The sequence below is a fragment of the Sabethes cyaneus genome, chromosome 1 (assembly GCF_943734655.1).
Source record: "Sabethes cyaneus chromosome 1, idSabCyanKW18_F2, whole genome shotgun sequence".
NCBI lineage: Eukaryota > Metazoa > Arthropoda > Insecta > Diptera > Culicidae > Sabethes > Sabethes cyaneus.
In genome coordinates this window covers 142,160,586-142,179,734 of record NC_071353.1, presented here as the reverse complement: position 1 = coordinate 142,179,734, position 19,149 = coordinate 142,160,586, and the positions used below count along the sequence as shown (strand labels likewise).

The following is a 19,149-nucleotide window of genomic DNA, read 5'->3' as shown; positions in this document are numbered from 1 at the left end:
TTAGATCTAGAGAATCGTAACTTAAACCGGGCAGAACTTAAGAACTAGCAGCTGTAAAATTTACTGGAATAACTGGAGGAGCAGAGAAGCGCAACCAAATGTCGAACACCGCAACGGTCAGCTACAGCTGAACATTTCACTGTTCGAAACACGCGGTTGTGGGATCACGCGAAACTTGCCGGACCCATTTCACATAATCTCACTCAGACAGACTTCGGGAGCCAAGCCATACTTTAACGTTCACACTTTTCATATTTTTTCAATTTAAACCTTCTACATGACAAAAATCAAATTAATAGTAGTTCCAAGTTAAATTCTAGGACAGAACACACAATCGTTCGTTCCAATTATTTATTACTGAAAGGAAAATTCTAACATGGTCATACGTTATCACACATACACAGCCACACATACGATCAGCCTACTCAGTGAAACTGTATCAGAGAAATTTCGCATGCCACGAGGCGGATGCTGAGATGTACAGAGCTGTTTGTACTGACTGCTCCGTTGGATATTGGTTTTTACTTGAACTATTTTCGATGGTACACTGCATTTCGCCTTACATCTGAAAAGTTTGAAAGCAATTGGTTACTGGATCAAGAGGCAAGATGATCTATATCTATAAACTGCTGCAGGCATTGTTGTGCTGTGGTTGTTGTCGATGATGAAGATGATGATGCTGAACGGCCGTTGTTGATGCTAACGATGGGGCAATGCTGATTTCGATTGTCGCTGATGCTGATAGAGAGAGAGAGGAAGGCACTGCAGGCTGCTGTGGGCTCGTGGTGGTACCAAAGCTTAACAAACAAATAACGATTTTCTAACAGACGACGGGGAAAGTGCAACAATGGATTTTGCTTGGATTTGGAAGGTAGGAGCCAATCTGAAGGGAGAGGAAATACATGTTCAGCGGAACAGGCTGGCTGGAAACAATGGACATGGGTATTTCTTAAAACTACAAAAAGAGAATGTAAAACTTCAATTACGGGTGAACGAAATAAAATGTCAAAAATGTTGATTCAAGTAAAAAATTCATGTATGACATTGTTTATCAGTACCCTTGAGGAGCTATCAGGAACGGCCAGGTGGCTGAGAAGGCATGGGCGGAGTAGGTTTTCGGATGAGTGTGTCTTTGTGTGGTCGAGCGGGGCGGGGCATCCTCCAGCAGTGGCGGTAGTCCGATGATCGTTTTAGTTGACGGGTTTTTTGTGTGATAAATGAGAGTGATACAGTGGCAGAATCGAGTGGCAGTAGTTGTTAATTACATAAAAAGATTGGCCAGTTTGCCAGTATTAATGGCTTCGGTGTTTTTTCTTTTAACACAGAAAAACTCATGAACTAAACTTTTGCGATTCCATGATTTGAAACTTTCATGTGACAAACAAGTGTGAAGCTTAAATTACACTGCTTGCTGCTAGTTTTTGCATGATTGCCTTCAGCACAATTATCACTCACATTGCAAAAGCTACGAACCGGTGCGGGGTAGCAAGACGATTCGCGGAATTCAGTAGATCGCAGCCTAGAACTAAGGAAAGGGAGAAAAATTGCGAAATTGAAATGGTTGTGACAAAAATCGTTCAATAGTGTAAGGATGAGTTCGAAAGTAGATGATGTATGGTTAGTAAGCCCTTGTATGAGGTGTTAATTACAAAGCGAAAATAATATCAACAAGAAAAGAGAAAGAGGGCATTTTGTACATTATCGCACAGGTTTGGACCGACGGCTTCTAAAATTTAACAAAATTACACACACGCATAGTTTAAGGAGTCAAGATAGGTTTTCTGACTTTCAAAAATTTTTTTTTGTTAGAGTGATTTTAACCCAGAGGGTCATTCACCACGTGACTTTCAAATTTGTTAGTAATCCATGCTGGGTGTTACCATTGACGATCACCGATGTTGTTAACCAAAGTAGAAACAATCCAATTATTTTCAACGTTTCAAGAAAATCCATTTTAGTATAAACTTTTACTATACAAAGCTTTGTAATCCTATCTTCGGGAACGAAATTTTTTTGACCAGCAAATTTTACTGTTGAATGAAACTGTTGATTGTGTATAAACAAATTCGATGGTTGCTAACCATTTGCTTCGCGCACTTTTGTTCTACAAACTGTGAAAACTAGATCACCTATTTTAGTTCACCTTGGGGACAAACTTGTAGCAGAATTTTTATCGCTAAGAAACTATAAAGACACACAAAAGAGTTTGGTTTTTTTAGTTTTGAACAATTTCTGTACATTTTTGGAGTTATTGTTTATAAAATGTTCCAGAAAACTTTTTTCCAATTACATGTCAATATTAATTTTATTCACGACAAATGCGTATTTCGCCTACGATCTGCACTGCCGCCGGAAGCATATCTGTCCCATGTTACAAAACACAAAAATGATTAAATCGCACTCAAAGTTGAAAAACTGAGTTTTCTAAAATTACTTAGTTTTCATGGTGTTATTAATCCCTCTTTGAGATAATGTTGAAAAACTTCACTAAATTTTGTATACAACTTGAAACCATTTTACATGAAAAGGTATATGCAGCGAGACAAATATGCGTACATTTTTCCAGTGGGACAAATTGACTTCAAATTTTTTCGAGTTTTTCTAGTATAAACACCATGTTTTCGATTCATATTATAAAAATATATATATTTAATTATAACGTTAGACAACAAAATGTCGAAAATGGCAAAATGTAACATGGGACAGTTATGCTTGCACCGGCAGTGCAGGCTTTATCAGTGTCTGTTCTCGAAGTTCGGATTTTATTCGGGAAAATGCTCCTTTCTTTAAATTTTTTACTTTAATTTTTTTTTATTTTTTTGTACCTCTTTGTATTTCTTGCATTTATGAGATATTTTTGTTGACATAATGTTAAGTCATTTTTAATTATTTTCGCGTTTTTATTGTATTTATGTCTAATGTTTGTATTAGATTTGTACCGCATGAGTTTCACAAATTTTTGTCTTCAATACGGCTAAACAATCGAATAAACCTAACTAAGCGCTCCAACCCGTTTTACTTGTGTCATTTTTACATCATTTTTGAGGTATTATTTTTATGCCTATTCAAGTTAATTTTTGAATAGTTCGTGTTATATTTGATTAATTTTTGTGTTATCTTTGTATTCTAGGCATTTTTTAGTTATTTTGGTGTCATATTTTTTGAGTCATTTTTGTGTATTTTTTGCGTCATTTTCATATCATTTTTGCATCAATTTTTTTTCATATTCTGTGTGTCATAATTTTCTGGGATTTTGGGGTCATTTTAATTTCTTGTTATTATTTGTGTATAACTTTTACGTTATTTTTTGTAATTTTTGTACCATCTTGGTGCGATATTTTTGAGTCATATTTGTATAATTTTTTGTCATTTTTGTACCCCTTTTGTGTAATTTTAATTTTACTTTTGTGTCATTTTTTGTATTATTTTCTGTGTTATTTTGAATCATGTTTGCGTTATTTTGTATAATTTTTGTGTCTTTTATATTGTCTTTAAACCTTTTTAGATCATCTCCACATATGTTTGTGTCATTTTGTTGTTGTGTTTACGTTTCGTCATTTTTATATTGTTTTTTTTTTGTTGTATATTATTGCGTCATTTTTGTATATTTTCAGTTTTATTTTGGCAACCTTTTTCTATATTGAGTTATTTTTGTAACTTTTGAGCAATTTTGTAATTTTTTGTTTGCAGTTTTGTAAACAATGTACCAAAAATATATCAAAAACAGAAATAATAACTTTACTGGTACAGTAAAGCATAAGAAACAGTCCGAAAATCATGTCAGCAAAAAATAAACAAAAATTATGCTGCAAAATTATTGAGTCATATTTGTATGTTTTTTCTGTGTCAGTTCTGTATATTCTTAATTTATTTTTATATCATTTATACTTTTTTCTCGTGTAATTTTTGTAGTATTCTTGTGTAATTTTTGCATTATTTGCAACATCCGTATCATTTCCGTGCTATTTTTGTGTCATTTTTATTTTTTGATTACATTTTTTTGTTTTTTGTGTCATTTTTTATCACCTTTGTGTTATTTTTGTGTAACTTTTTGTCATTTCTATGTTAATTTCGTAACTTTTGTGCTATTTTCGGGTCATTTTTTGTGTCGTTTTGTATTATTTCCTTGCAACTTTTATGCTATTTTTGTATCATCTTCGCTTCTTCTTCTTCTTCAGCAGCATAGAACCGGCTCGTGCTGTTTCAAGCACTCGTCTTCATTCAACTCGGTCTTGGGCCACTCGTCGCCAATTTCCTAGTTGTCTCAGAAGTCGCAAATCGCTTTCGACCTGGTCGAGCCATCGTGCACGTTGGGCCCCCCTGTTCCTGGTGCCGGTGGGGTTGTTGAAGAGGACTATTTTCGTCGCACTGTCGTCCGGCATCCTTACGATGTGTCCGGCCCACCGTAGCCTGCTAACTTTCGCTAGATGTACGATGGGAGTCTCCGCCACTCTCCGCTTTCAGTTTGTACTCCGCCAAATATCGTCCGCAGCACTTTCCGCTCAAACACGGCAAGGGCGCGTATGTCCTCCGTAAGCAGCGTCACGGCTTCAAGTCCATAAAGAACTACCGGTCTAATAATGGTTTTGTACATTGTCAGCTTCGTGCGGCGGCGCATGCTTCCTGATCGTAGCGTTTTACGAAGGGCAAAGTAGGCCCGATTTCCCGCTTGGAAGCGCCGCTGGATCTCCTTACTAGTGTTGTTGTCCGCGGTCACCAGCGATCCCAAATACACGAACTCCTCTACCACTTCTAATTCGTCGTCGTCAACGGTTACCGTCCGTGAAAGGCGCGCATTTGTTTCCTTTGATCCTCTTCCTTCGAGGCATTTATTTTTAGCCCAATTCTCCTAGACTCCGCTCCGCAGTCTGGCGTAGATTGCCTCCGCCGTCGCAAAGTTCCTGGCAATGATATCGAAGTCATCTACAAAGCCTAGAAGTTGGCTACTCTTGGTAAAAATCGTGCCTCTCGTTTCGATGCCCGCTCGTCGGATCACCCCCTCAAGAGCGATGTTGAACAGCATGCAGGATAGACCGTCACCTTGTCTCAACCCTCGTCGCGTCCCGAAGGGACTCGAGAGTAGTGTCCCAGAGATGCGTACGAAACACATTACTCGATCCAATCTAGCTCTGATCAGTCGCGTCAGTTTGTCCGGAAAACCGTATTCGTGCATTATCTTCTGCCATAGCTTGTCTCGATCGACAGTATCATATGCTGCTTTGAAATCAATAAAGATGTGATGAGCGGGCACGTTGTACTTCCGACATTTCTGCAAGATCTGTCGGATAGTAAAAATTTGGTCCGTAGTTGCGCGAGCCCCCATGAAACCCGCCTGATAATTCCCTACGAAACCTTGTGCTATCGGTGACAGCCGGCGGCAGGATCTGGGAGAGTACCTTGTAGGCGGCGTTTACCAGCGTAATACCACGATAGTTGCAGCAGTCTAGTCGATCACCCTTTTTGTAGATGGGATAAACCACTCTTGCCATTCATTCCTCCGGTAGCTTTTGCTCCTCCCAAATCCTCGAAATAACCCAGTGTAGAGCCTTTGCTAGCGTTTCTCCGCCATGTTTATAAAGCTCTGCCGGTAGGCGGTCCTTCCCAGCGGCTCTATTGGTCTTCAGCAGCCTGATTTCTCGTTTGACTTCTTGGAGATCAGGTGCTAGGACATTACTATCTTCCATGGGCGCTCCTAGGTTAATTTCCGTCCCGCCTCCTTCTGCGACTTCGCCATTGAGGTGTTCATCGGAGAACTGCTTCCACCTGTCGCTACACTTTTTATTTTGCAGTTTTTTTAATAATGTTACTTATTTTTGTTATTTTTACATAATTTTTTTATATTACAAAATCATTTTTGTGTCCTTTTCATACTATATTGTTTATTTTTGTACAGTTTTTGTATATTTCTATAGCATGTGTTATTTTTATGCTATTTGACGAATGATATTGGTGATTTTTTTTGCCTTTCCGGGATACCCATTTCAGGGTCAAGACTAAAAACCCGAGGTTGGTCAATTACATTGATTTTTATTTGTTTTGTTTTCTGTTATCTTTGTGTCTTACTTGGATAAGTTTTGTGTCCTTTGTACTAATATTAGTACTAATTATTTGTTGTTATTTGTATTGTTTGGCTTTTATTTACGTGCCGTTTTTGATATCATTAGTGTTTTTTGTATCACTTTTGTTTACTGTTTTTGTTTGTTTAAACTTTACTGTGCAATTTAACACCAAAATGGCAATATTAGCGCAAACAGTGTCATAAAAGTGATGCAAACCTCATACAAAAACAACATTGAAAAACTCATAGGAGGAAGTCCTGTATGGTCGGACAGACCTCTTTGCCCGGACACTGGCTATTTCTCACCGTAGTAACACCGAGCGTAGTGAAAATTTGTGTTAAAAGCAATATTTTTTTCCATTATACAATTTTTGTTGGTGTGCTGAGAAAATTTGTTTTCAAGAGGTATGAATTTTTGAAATCAGCGTTATTTGAGAGAATCAGAAATTTTTCTTAGGGTTTTCTAAGAAAGCAGGAAATATCGTGTTTATTAACTGTGCCCGCGTTAAGTTTTTTTTTAAATTTTGGGACCCTTCGGCTGATTTTGTACGATAATTTGAAAAATACTCAGATGGGAAATCTGAAGGGAAGAAAAGGAAATCGATAAATGTTTCTAGTAATACTGACATATTTGGAATTGAAAATAATTAGCAAAATATTTAAATGTACTTAATTTCTATGCCATAATCCGCTAGTCTACAACTCAAAAATATTATTCAAAAAAAAAAACTAAATCGCACAGAACTGCACGACTCTTGACTTTCGACGACTTTCTATTTCCGAATTATTATATAGGATAAAGACGTTAGTATCAAAAGTCGGTTTCTACTCAAATTTTAAGCGTCGAAATAAGCTCTCTTTTAAATCCGATACAAAATGTAGAAAATTATTTATCTATTAAGCTAGATTAGTTAATGACACTGTCTTACATAGTTGGACTGACTATTGATGAATTGCGCAATAGATAAGCATCCTTTTAGAAATGCAAAAAAAAACAACTATCGATTTTCCATTTTGGGAAACGGGTGACGGTTGGATTAGTGTATGGGTGTGTGTGTATGTATGGATTGTTGGGTGGCTGGTAGTGTGTATAAATGCAAATGAAAAAGAAAAACGACAGAGGTGAGGTGAGAGTTGGAGGAAGAAAACATAGATCTCAATGTTACCTGCAGCCAACGGCATTCAAAGACGAATTTTGCGAACCCTTCAACCGGGCGAACGCAATCGCTGATTTCTCATCACAACATCACACGCCCCGCTTTCCCGACGCACCTGCATCCAACTGCAAATCCACGATGCCGCTGTTGCTGCTGCTGCTTCCGCCGACTCCGCTGCAGTAGCGGATCTTCCTCGTGTGATGCCTCTCTCTACTCTACATCTAGTTTCTGGTTTAGAATTAAATATCGTACAGAACCAATAGTTTTTGTTTTTATGTGAAAAAAAAATAAACAGGCAAATATAGGGCATATAAAAAAAGTGTTTCCATGGAATCGGCACGCCTACGTTGATGTTGTTGACTCTCCACGTTAACTAATCATTAATTTGGGTTTTATCACTCGAAGGTTAGATTTTAAACTTATTTTAAAACAAGCTGATCTAGCAAAAGTAGAGATCGAAGAAGCTTAAGCTGTATTTACTCTAACAACACTCATAACCTCATCCAGTCATCAGAGCACACTGCTTTTAAGATGAAAGATCCTAGCCAGCAAGAATGCCTGTACGCAATTGTCATAAGCAACTCTTAAAAGGGTATGAAACCGCTTGTTCCAGAGCATGGCTCTGGAAGTTTCAGAATTGAAGGAACATTAGCCTGTGAAGGGAGCGATCACCAATCTAACAGGACTATAGCGAAAATCTAAACTCAACATCACACGCTCGTTCAACCACTTAAGCTACTTGGATCGTGTGACAATTTCTAGGTGAGCTTTCCTCTAGGACAAAAACGCCAGAGGATTTTCAACCGTTCTGTTCAAACGGAAGCGAACAAAATATCACCGATTGCGAACGTTTTCTGCAGACTATCGACGAATCGTGTGCTGTTTTTTGCAGCTATCGTGCTAATTGCTAGGAGGTGTATGTTTGCGAAAGACGGATATTTTTTTTATCTTTTGGTCGGTATGTTAACTTTTTCAATCAAAAAAAGAACGTAAATTATTAGCTTTTGGTCTCCGTCGAGCCACAAACATACACTTATGCACCGGACGACGGAGCATCGGGACAATCGCGTTTTTTCCCTGGATAGGATCTCTTACCTTCGCTCGGGTTGCTACCAAAGCTAGAGTTCAGAGGAGCAAAGCCGGCAGTTCCTGCGGCATTGCCGGCCGCTGCAACACTACCATTCGTTAAACCTCCCGCCGCTCCACTAGCCTCGGTACCGGCGGCGATCGGGTCGGCCGTTCCGCCTGCGCTCGTCAGCGACCCGAAGAAACTACCCCCGATGGGCGCCGCTGATGTGGTGGCCGCTGTCAGTGCCGTATGCACACCCTTCGGAGTGTAGGTGAAATTGTGCGTTTCGCTCTTCTTGCCGGCGGAAACGATGAAAACTTGTACTACCACAGATTCCTGTATATCCTGCCGGACGTACGGCGGTACGGTGCAGATTAGATGCGTCTACGAATGGGAAAAGCGAATGATGTAATACTTTTATGTAGGGAAAAGATCAATCGATCACGAACCTGCTGTAAATACTCTTTGTCCGGGATGACCGTTTGCTCCCACGGTATGACACTGATGGGCACCGAACCGGACCCGAGAGGAGCTTTGCGCCGCTGGAATACCACCTTGGTGTCTTTCAGGAAGTTCTTTCCGACAATGAACATTTCCAGGCCCCCGTCGGCGGGACAGGAAACGAGCGACTTTTTGCAGATTTCCGGTACGCCCGGTGGTTGAGCTGTAAGAGTTGAGTTGAAAGAGACTTCATTAATAATCCTAATAGTAAAGTAAACGTAGAATAATTATATAATGAAAGAGAGGGGAGTTTAGTAAAAAAATATATGTTTATAAAGCAGAAGACACAGGTAAATATGTTAGTAGCGATATTTGAAGAATCGTTAAAATATATATCCCGAGCGCTTATACCAAAACGTGCGAGGTTTGCGTACAAAGATAGACCGCTGCAAATGAGTGCGACTACAATTTCATTGTGTTGAACGAACATGGTTCGACAACTGTTTCTATAGCGCACAACTGGAGCAATAACATCGATCAAAACTTCTATCCAAAGCCGCCTGTTTCGACAAACTTGACCGAATTCGCGTTACTCTGTGTTCATGTGCATGTTGCCAAAACTTATCTTAAAACAGTACTTGATAGAGTAGATCACCACTGTATTCTGTTAAGCAAGCGAGAAACACTAGGAGTATATAGTCTACAGCACCTCTTTTTCGGAAGTGTTCACGAATGTTTCTGGCATCCCCCAGTGGAGTACTCTTGGATTGCTTTTGTTTCTGATATTCACCAGCGAGCTTTCTATTGCCTATTATACACCGACGACGGCCAACTTTATGCGATTCTTAACTGTTCCAACGACTTGACTGATATGTAGCATCCGCATGAGATATCTTTTTTTATTGTGTGGACTGCGACCAGTATTGTTAATCTATCGTGATATCTTCTGAGTCGTTGCTGTATAATCTGCACTGCATTTCTTTTTGCTATTGAGTAAGCGATATGCATACCATTAATTTTGTGTGATTTTGCACTTATCCACTCTTTCCTCACTACCGGTATTATCGCGAATTATAACCGTCCCTGGTGAGGACTCATTGCGTTCCTCTGACCAGTACACTTAGCTATAAGAGTGACTTTGGTACTGTCAAGAGGCTTCATCGGGGTAATGTTGAATTCAGCTTGAAGAAAGGGTAATGAGAAGCCTAAGAATAAACCCATGCGGAAGTCACTTGACATCGAGTGGGCTGATGCTAGCTAAATTCGATTTAAACGGCAGCACATCTATCTATTTCGGTCACCTTGCGTTGGAACCATACGGATGACTTGGCCTTGCTACCACCCATTTCACTCAATCGGTTCAGCTTTCATTACCAACAGCCTTATAATCTTTTTTTAAAGGATCTTACTTTCGAATTCGATGGAGTACCATCTTTCGATCGAAAACCCAATCGGTCGAAAGACAGAGTAAGGTGGCAAACCTCCTGCCCAATCGTTCATATTCCGTAAAACTATTTCGTCTGTCGGCAGATTCTTGATTAGCGATCTTTTTCACTGTTGCTGAATCCAGATCTCAGCATTTGTCGAACTACTACTCTGCTAGTTCATCAACGCTCACTTTCTCTGTATCGTTAAAACTAAGCAGCATAAAGTACGAGGCCTCCACCTAGCGATTTTTCCAGCCCTCGCTACCAATATCAGTAGCGCGCCGTCGTCAAGCTTTTCTGCGGAATACTTTTCTCCTATGGTATGACTGTCTTGACTGACTGCATTAGGTGTCCCCATGCTCCTCCCTTATGAGACGCTCCCGGTGTTATAAAGTTGCATTTACTGTGAATTTTGTGTCTTTGGAGTTAAGGTTCTGAGGAACCATTTATGCTGCTTTCTCTTTGTCCCCTATGAATTGTGGCATCTAAGTTTTTGTGATAACTAAAACCATTCCGCTTTTTCCTAGCGACATGACAAACACTGTGTCCATGTTTCCATTCTGCGGAACTTAAGATGGAGGGCCGCTATTTTAGGTTAAAATCAAAGTGGTTATTGAGGATATTAGAGGATTTGTCTGTAATGTGTGTTGTTCACACATTACTAATTGCCGGTAGCATGTAACGGGACAGAGGAAAAGGGTCAGCGTGAGTTGACAGCTTGCCGCGTTAAATGGGGGCGTCAGTCAGTCAGTCATGAGATGGTGATGGTGAATAAGCAAGACCAGATCGAACTTTCGGGATGAATTTAACCAATTTCGTCGAAAGCTCATTTCGTATTTGACTGAATCGTACGTAGCCTTAAAGCCAACAAACACATGTCTGCAGATTTTATTCTCACAACTTGACTACCGCAGGATATTCACCAGACTGCCAAGCTTTCATTCCAAAAACAGTCAAAATTTCAACAGTCAAAGTATTTTTTTAACTAACGTAACGTTATTTGGCTTCTTTGGTGGATTAAATTCACAAAAAAGTAAATAGGAAAAAACACTTTTTTAAATGAGCAACTAAGAATAAACATTTTTATCAAAAAATAGCCATCATTAATAAAACGCAAAAGGCAAAACCCTCTTTATAAACCAGTTTGCTGATAATCGCATTAGGATTGCAAACTTTTTATAGCGAATCGTGTTTCTCGAAGCGGTTGCTGATCAGAAATCTTTCTCTCGTTTTTTTTTTGGCGAACAATATAACTGGTCATCTCTATGATGGACAAGGTATCAGTTTATTAGCCTTATTTCATAGGTGTTTTTTTTTTCTTTATGTGTATTAGATTTATAAGTGTGAGCGAATTGCTATACAGTCATGCGCAACACATCTCAATGCACACGTTTAAAAAAGTTGTTTTTTGACTTCCATCTCCTTTCTGCCTTCACTCCATCCATATAATTAGACGGAATAATAAGAAATGCTCGCATTCCATCTCCAAAGGAGGCACAAGTCGTTTAAGTTGTGCTCTCGCGACAGGATCGAATTCAGAATCATGAATAAATAACCACCACTTTTCAAGCGCAAAAACATTAAGCACATGCAAATCACAGCACGGAATTGACTCGTGTTTAGCCGAAGAGAATCGGCCGATAAACAACAACCAACCGTTGGCGTTGGGTTGGCTTGGAGCGAAACCTGTTACGCATGGTTACCGGTTTTCGGCAGATTTCTATTTACGATTTTCGGTAGAGATACATATCGTGTTGTTGAGTGCCTTACTTTTCACACAAACGAAAACCAGACAAAAAACACAGATGGGAAAAAAGCGTAACACCCGGCACGGCAAGATAGATACTGTTGACGCGGTCTCCTGTTTCGATTTTAGCGAGCAGCGCTCGCTGACGTCAATTAACGCTACACAGGTTTGATATATTTTATCCAGTCGAACAAGCCTCCAAAGTTGGGAGGGTATCTGGATTGTTTATTGCTGGTCGGTTATTTCTAGTTTAATTTGGGATTGCTAGTTTACGGAAACAAACGATGTAAATGCTCACTGAAACCGGTTAGACAATCCGGATGTCACGTGAATATTTTTCGAATTCTCAATCAACAAATACATACATTAAATCGACAACCCTACTGTAATAAAGAAGCAATTTTAAACACGCAAGCGTTATCTTTTTCAATGGAACTTTTCTCCTAATGAGATCAAAATGAGGCTAACAGCCGCTTCAATCAGCCAGCTTTTAATAATTTTCGTAACGCATTGCGATCAACCCGTCGGTCGGGGGTCATCAACTCATTGATGTCATGAAATGGCGCTTGATTATTACACACCACACTGCGACGACTACGACGTTACTGTACTGATACGTACATAGGTACTTTGAAGCGCAAGTAAAAACGTAAAAAGGCGAACAATACTTACTGCAAACGATCTGCTGCGAGCACACTTGCAACGTTTCCACATTGCCATCCTCGTGCTTGATTACCGCTCGAAACACCATCCGGCAGCGAGTGGACTTTTTCTTGGCACGAGGTCCACTCTGATCGGGAAACCGATGCTCCACGTCGACGTTCCGTTCCTTCAGGATCCCAACACAATCGCACGTCACGGTCATCTCGTTCTCGGGCTTCATATCCACCTCGATAACCATGGTACCCTCGAGCTTCCGTTCGTTGCATGGTGTGGAATTCTTGCCGGACACCTTGCACGCCTGGTAGAACATGTGCGGAGCTACCCGACCGACGTCCGTTCCGATGAATACCTGCAGCACGGTGGGTTTCGTGTGACCGACCAACCGCACCACCGGAAACCCGTTGCCACTGCGATCCTTCACGGCTCCCCGGCTGCCCTCGGTCTGGTAGCGTGCTCGGTGCTGCTGCTCCGGTTGTGTCAGGATTTGCAGCTGTATCTTACCATCCCGGGACGAGCAGCCCAACATGGACTGCAGCGTGACGACACCGGAATTACTGAAAGTTCCTTCGGCAGCACTGCTTGCGCCGCTTCCGCCGCCAAGCGACGACAGTAGCGGCGGTCGTTTGCCCGGCAATCGGTTCATGGGACGGCCCAGGGATGAGGTCAGTACTCTGGAAACGGGGAAATGAAATTCGGGTTATTACTCGGGTTCGAAAAAAATGTCAGTTCAGTAGTTTGGTGAATTTTGGTAGTACATATTAGTAGAGACTGTAGAACTTCTATTATAATAGCTCAATTGGAGAAATAATACAATACTAGTACAAATGAATTAAGATAAGTATAACTTGATCAACGGTTTACTTAGGATACTACACCTTAATATATACGGAAAGCGTCATTTTGATTAGGAAAGATTTGACAAGCTGCGTAATAATTCCTACGGTTGCTAGGATTGAGGAATTAAAATATAAAAACATCCTACTTAATAAGCTGTAAAACATAATAACAAATTATGACTAATAAGATGCTTTTACTATAGAAGAACTTTTTAAAAATATTCTAATTAACGATTCCGATGAGTAGCTGGACTATGCCGATTACTCAGACCCAGGGAAAAAACTCTACAAGGAGGACTTTCGCTCGACTCGACTGACATAATACATAGAGCCGTAGGGCGTAGTTCCACGGTGATTCAATCGAACCAGAGCAATGAACTATTCCACCACGCACACATATAAAGATTTTTTGACATTAACTGGGGCCCTCGCTGAGGCTGTTTGCAGTAGGAATAATATCAACAACATCAAATTTCAAACTCCCGGATCCTCTCCTCCACTCTTTGCTCCCCTCTCACTCCTACATAAACGAGCCCCAGCTAATGTCATTCTCGTTAGTGACGAAACCACAAATTACTTCATAATTTTCGATTGAACTGAACTTTAAACTTTGTCACTTTAACGTAGGATTACGTTTTTGTTTCTTATGCTTATTAGACTGTACTATTCAAACATGAAAAGTCAGAGTGAAACGAAAAGTTGTAAAGGTTTTGCTAGCTTGTAGCACAGTAGTTTCTTAATATATTTGAAACATATTTGCATTAATCGATTGGAAATATTTTTACGCATCAATTACTAGAATATAGTCAAGTTTAGACTTGACTAACTATCCCACTACACAAAGTATTTTGATTTTATTATTTTACTTACATTCTTTTTCGGTACATGCGAAAGCCACGACGTGAGTACATCGATAGAATCAGGTAAAAATAACTTGTCAACTAAAGATTCAATAGAGAATAAATATTCTCATTTAAAAATTCATACAGCTAATCTTAATTGAAACTACTCAACTGAACAAACTCGGTAAGGATTTGAACTGAAACTGAAAAGGTGGAAATAAAAAGTTGATGTATTTGATTTGAAACCACGAATTGGTAAACAATGCTCAAAACAGATCCACAACTACCACGAAAATTTTTTACCTAGAGATAAATATTGTTACAGTTTTACAGTGTATTTTAAACTGGACTGCTGACAGGTAGAATATTATTTCCCTTAGGTAGTTTGTTTCATATTTGTCAACATGTCTCAGACACCTGATTGGTGCCTTCTATTCGTTCTAATCTAATCTTACAATTGATTTAAATGCCAGAAACATTTTGTTGCAATTTTTATCATTTCAACTATATACTAACTAGACTAAATTGGCAATAATACACAAAGGAGTTTTAGTTATTGAACACCTACTTGTTACATAGAATTGTTATATTTAACTGTTTAAAATATGGAAAGTTTTTCAGTACGGCTCCCCAAGAGCGCAGATTTGCAATTTGTGACCAGTATTACTGAACACGTTTCACCATGTCAGTAGCAGCATATAACGTGATATAACTTTTTTCGGGATTTTTCGTGCGTCTCATTTTGTTCTGTGTCTAACTGATAATGATTTTATTACCCTTATCTGAGCTGCCAAATAGAAGACGAGGCTTTTACGTCACTCTTTTATAGCCGGTAAATCAGAGCCATTTTTGTGACGAAGAAGCGTGTCAGTGATTTTGGGAAAAAAGTTGTGAGCCGACTTGTTGAGTTTCCATGCCAGACGATAGTTGATAGCTATTGGTTCCTGTCTCAGCATTAATTCATGGTAACCAATTCCATCAGCGAATTGCCCAGCTTGGGTAAAGAGGAACGGTATATATACTGTATAAGCCCTCCCTTCCCTAATTTTTCGCTCTTTCTCTTTCACGTCTTGTCCCACTCGGTACAGATACCATAAACATCTTTGTTTCATTATTTTCTTCCTCCGTTGCTTCCGTCGATCATTAAAATTTTCGTTAAAAAAAATTAATTAAATGCCTGACGTCATTATAAAGGTCAAGACAAATACATGAGGTTGGTCAACTCATCATTTTTGCTTTAGAACTTTTGGATCATTGAATCGATTTTAATAACCCTCAAACGCGGGTCTAAAATTTTCTGAAAGGACATGGACTTTTGAGCAGGTGGAATGGCTTAGGAATGCCCATGGAAGATAGTAATGTTGTTGGAAACAGTCTTCTGAGCTGCCGTAAATTTTGTTACGAAGCCGCTAAAAGCTAATATATTCATTTTAATTAAGTTACAAAATTACTCTATCAAACTTACATTGGTCTATTCCCTGCCTTGACCGCAACTTTGAATATTACCACCAATTTAACGTATCCTTCACCGTTTCCCTATTTGTTTTATTTTTCTTACTTCCAACTGTCAGCGAAACCACCTTACAAGTCAGCCGATCTGCCGAATTGCCAAATAAACCTTCTGTCACTGATTCTGTCCTGCAACAGCGCCGAGAAATATCCACCGTATTAAAACTCTTGCTTTTGTTTCTGTTAAATCCGTCCCACAATAACTCCTCTTTTAATCTCACTAAGATTCACTTTCGCATCTACTATCTACTCACTTTTACTTTCAATTTATTTTCACACCACTCGTAATCTTTCGTGTTTACGTCCCTTCTTCTGCTTTTCTTTTTCATCTGACAGCTATTCTGCGATGATGACAACGATGTCAAATTACTTATAATTAAGGTATGTTAATCCGTGCGGTATTGGCACATTCTTCCGCAACAAATGTTCCAGAACCTGAACTCTACGAAGTAACACGAGAAATCGGATTGCCGAAGACCAACAAAGTTGCCTGTAAGCATTATAAATATGACCGAGAAACGCTGGCAACGGCTCTGCCCTGAGTTATTTCCAACATTATTTGGAAGGAGGAGAAGCTACCAAGGGAATTGATGAAAAAAGTTGTTTGTCCCATCTACAAAAAGGGTGATCGGCTCGACTGCTGCCAACTACCGCGGTGGTATAAAGCTGGTAAACGCCGCTTACAAGGTACTCTCCCGGATCCTGTTACGCCGGCTGTCACCGATAGCGCAAGTTTCGGCAAGGAATTATCTGGTGGGCTTTATGGGAGCTCGCACCACTGCGGACCAGATTTTCACCATCCGATAAATCTTACAGAAATGTCGGGAGTACAACGTGCCTACACATCACATCTTTATTGACTTCAATCAAAACAGCATGTGATACAGTCGATCAAGACTAGCTAAAGCAGATAATGCACAAACTTGGTTTTCCGCGCAAATTGACGCGACTGATCAGAGTTAAATTGGATCGAGTGATGTGTTTCGTGCGCATCTTGGGGACACTCTCGAGTCCCTTTGAGATGCGGCGGGGGTTGAGACAAGGTAACGGCTTATCCTACATGCTGTTCAACATCGCTTTAAAATTTTGTAAGCAAACCAAATGAGCACCAATGGGGAACTCCCTTACGCCTTTCTAAGTGAGCTTTTCCCGGCGAACGAAAAAAATCAAATTAAAAATTTGCTGGTGCTGTATATTTGATCAACAACAATATCTATAATACCCAAGTAACAACTTCAGTCTTTTTCCACTTTTCTGATGGTATTTCTTAACAATTTTAATCATAGAAACCATCATAAAAAATGTAATAAAAGCTTCAATGTTGCCAGGGAAGCATGCAGTTTTACCTTTAAACAATAACAGAATAGCAAATTTCCCTTCTTAGATGTTGTCAGCGATGAGAAGTTTTTTATCATAAAATTTTATTTACAAACAAACCATTTTAAATGAAAAAAAAAACAAGGGAATTTAAAGTGGAAATCCTTTCAATATTATCCTACTAAATGGGCCGAAGGGTCACAGAATTTCGGGAAATTTTGCATACAGGTTAGTCTCATATAACTGGTGCTTACATACTTACATTATCCATCTAGCTACCCCCGTCTACTAACAATTCCTTTCCCGAAATACTTGTGAAGATGCAGAGGATTTCCTGGTCTTTAGTAACAACAAGTATTGGACTAACATTCCTTCCCATCCCGCCAGGACCCGCATTCGGACGAGGCCGGCGTCAGTATTGATCAGCTGCAAGGACCTGACAAGGTTGCACAATGAGGAATAGCATGCTATCCCAAGTATGCTTTTTCCAGTCATCATTTTGCAATTTTTATCGGCCCTGGTCAATAACGGAATGGCAGCACACGGGCGCTATCCTATGCTTATGCTTATTTGAGCTTAAATTCGAATCCAAATTAATTTCTAATTTCATGCTCAATTTCAACACTGATTTCAAGTTCAATTCCAAAGAAAATTTCAAGTGCAATTTGAATTGAAGTGAGAACCAGTGGAGAAAAACACAGAAAGAGCACTGGGGAAGTCGTGAAAAAAACCGGACAAACGGGATAGCAAAAGAAGAAAAAACGCAGGAAAGAAAATAAGAAATATTGGCATGAAAAGAAAAACCATAAAAGATTGGGAGGGAAAACACAGGTCGTAAAAAGAGAAAACCGGAGAAAAAAAGGAAATTACCTCATTTTAAAAAGAGGAAACTGGGCAGAAAAAGAAGGGCAAAAGTAGGGAAAACAATAGAGAAAACGAAGAAAATGAAATGAAAATAAGGATAAACTGGATAGAAAAGGAGACAAAACGGAACAAATAAGGAACAAAAACCTGATAGAAAAGGACGAACAAAAAAGAAGATTCGGGAGCAGGAAAATTGAGAAATAAGAACAGTAAACGAGTAAATGGAGAAAAAACCCAAAACAAACAGGATGAACTGAAAAACAACATGAAAAGAAAAGATGATAAAATAAGAGGAAGAAAGGAACAGATGAAAACGAAAAAATAGGAAAAGTATAAACGGGACAGAAAAAAAATACGCTAGAAAATAGGAAAAACAGGCATGAAAATGAGGAAAAACGAAAGAAAAGGACGAAAAATGGAAAAGATAAGACAGAAAAACAAGAGGAAAATCAAAACTGAAAAGGGCAAAACACGGGACAGGAAAAGAAGGGAAACAGCGGGTAGAAAAAAGAAAACAGAAAAGAAAATAAGAAAAATGGAGCAAAAAAACAAAGAAAAACTTGAAAAACGGAAAGTAAAAAGGAAAACCGGAGAGCAAAGTGAAAAAGGAAACCAAAACAGCATAAATGTGACAGTAAAGAAAAAACAGACCAGATGAAGACGAAAAACAAGAAGGAAAGAAGATAAATACATACAAGTAAAAAAGATAAAGAAAAAACGAAAGCTAGAAACGAAATAAGGAAGAGAAGAGAATAGATGGAAAACGGGGAAGAAAATTAGAAAAAAATTAGGCCGTTGCAAATCATTTTTAAAGTTTTTGTCTCCCCCCCCCTTGGAAATTGGCTTAAAAAATCGAGGGGCAAAAAATAATTTGTTGGACATGAGTCAATTTTTTTTATAAAATCAATTGTCTGTGGGCTCTACAGTCTGAAAAACTCGAAAAATGAGTGTATGATTTGAGTTAACGCTTCTAGCACGAAACAAAAATGGAAATTCGAACAATGAAATTTCTCAAAATCGTCGAAAAAAATTTCCTTCGTTTTTGTCTTTTTTTCGAAGATTTTTGAAGATTTTTGAAGAAAATAACGTATATATTATAAGCAAGAATAGATTCGGTTTTCACGTTTAAACTTTGAATAAAAAATGCTTAAAACCCATGTTTTTTTGCTCGATTAAAAAATCCACTTTGTTTTTTTTCGCCCCCCCCCCTTTGTTTTTT

At 39.1% G+C, this 19,149-nt stretch overlaps 1 protein-coding gene across 1 annotated transcript in view; it reads right to left on the bottom strand.

Annotated features, from left to right (window-relative positions):
- LOC128733300 (nuclear factor of activated T-cells 5) overlaps positions 1 to 19,149 on the bottom strand; it is an 83,593-nt gene that overhangs the window by 9,255 nt on the left and 55,189 nt on the right. Inside the window, exons 5-7 of the mRNA XM_053826920.1 lie at positions 12,572 to 13,233; positions 8,734 to 8,948; positions 8,311 to 8,668 (exon numbers count right to left, since the gene is read on the bottom strand). Of these exons, the coding sequence (XP_053682895.1) occupies positions 8,311 to 8,668; positions 8,734 to 8,948; positions 12,572 to 13,233 (1,235 nt within the window). The remainder of the gene's footprint in view (positions 1 to 8,310; positions 8,669 to 8,733; positions 8,949 to 12,571; positions 13,234 to 19,149) is intronic.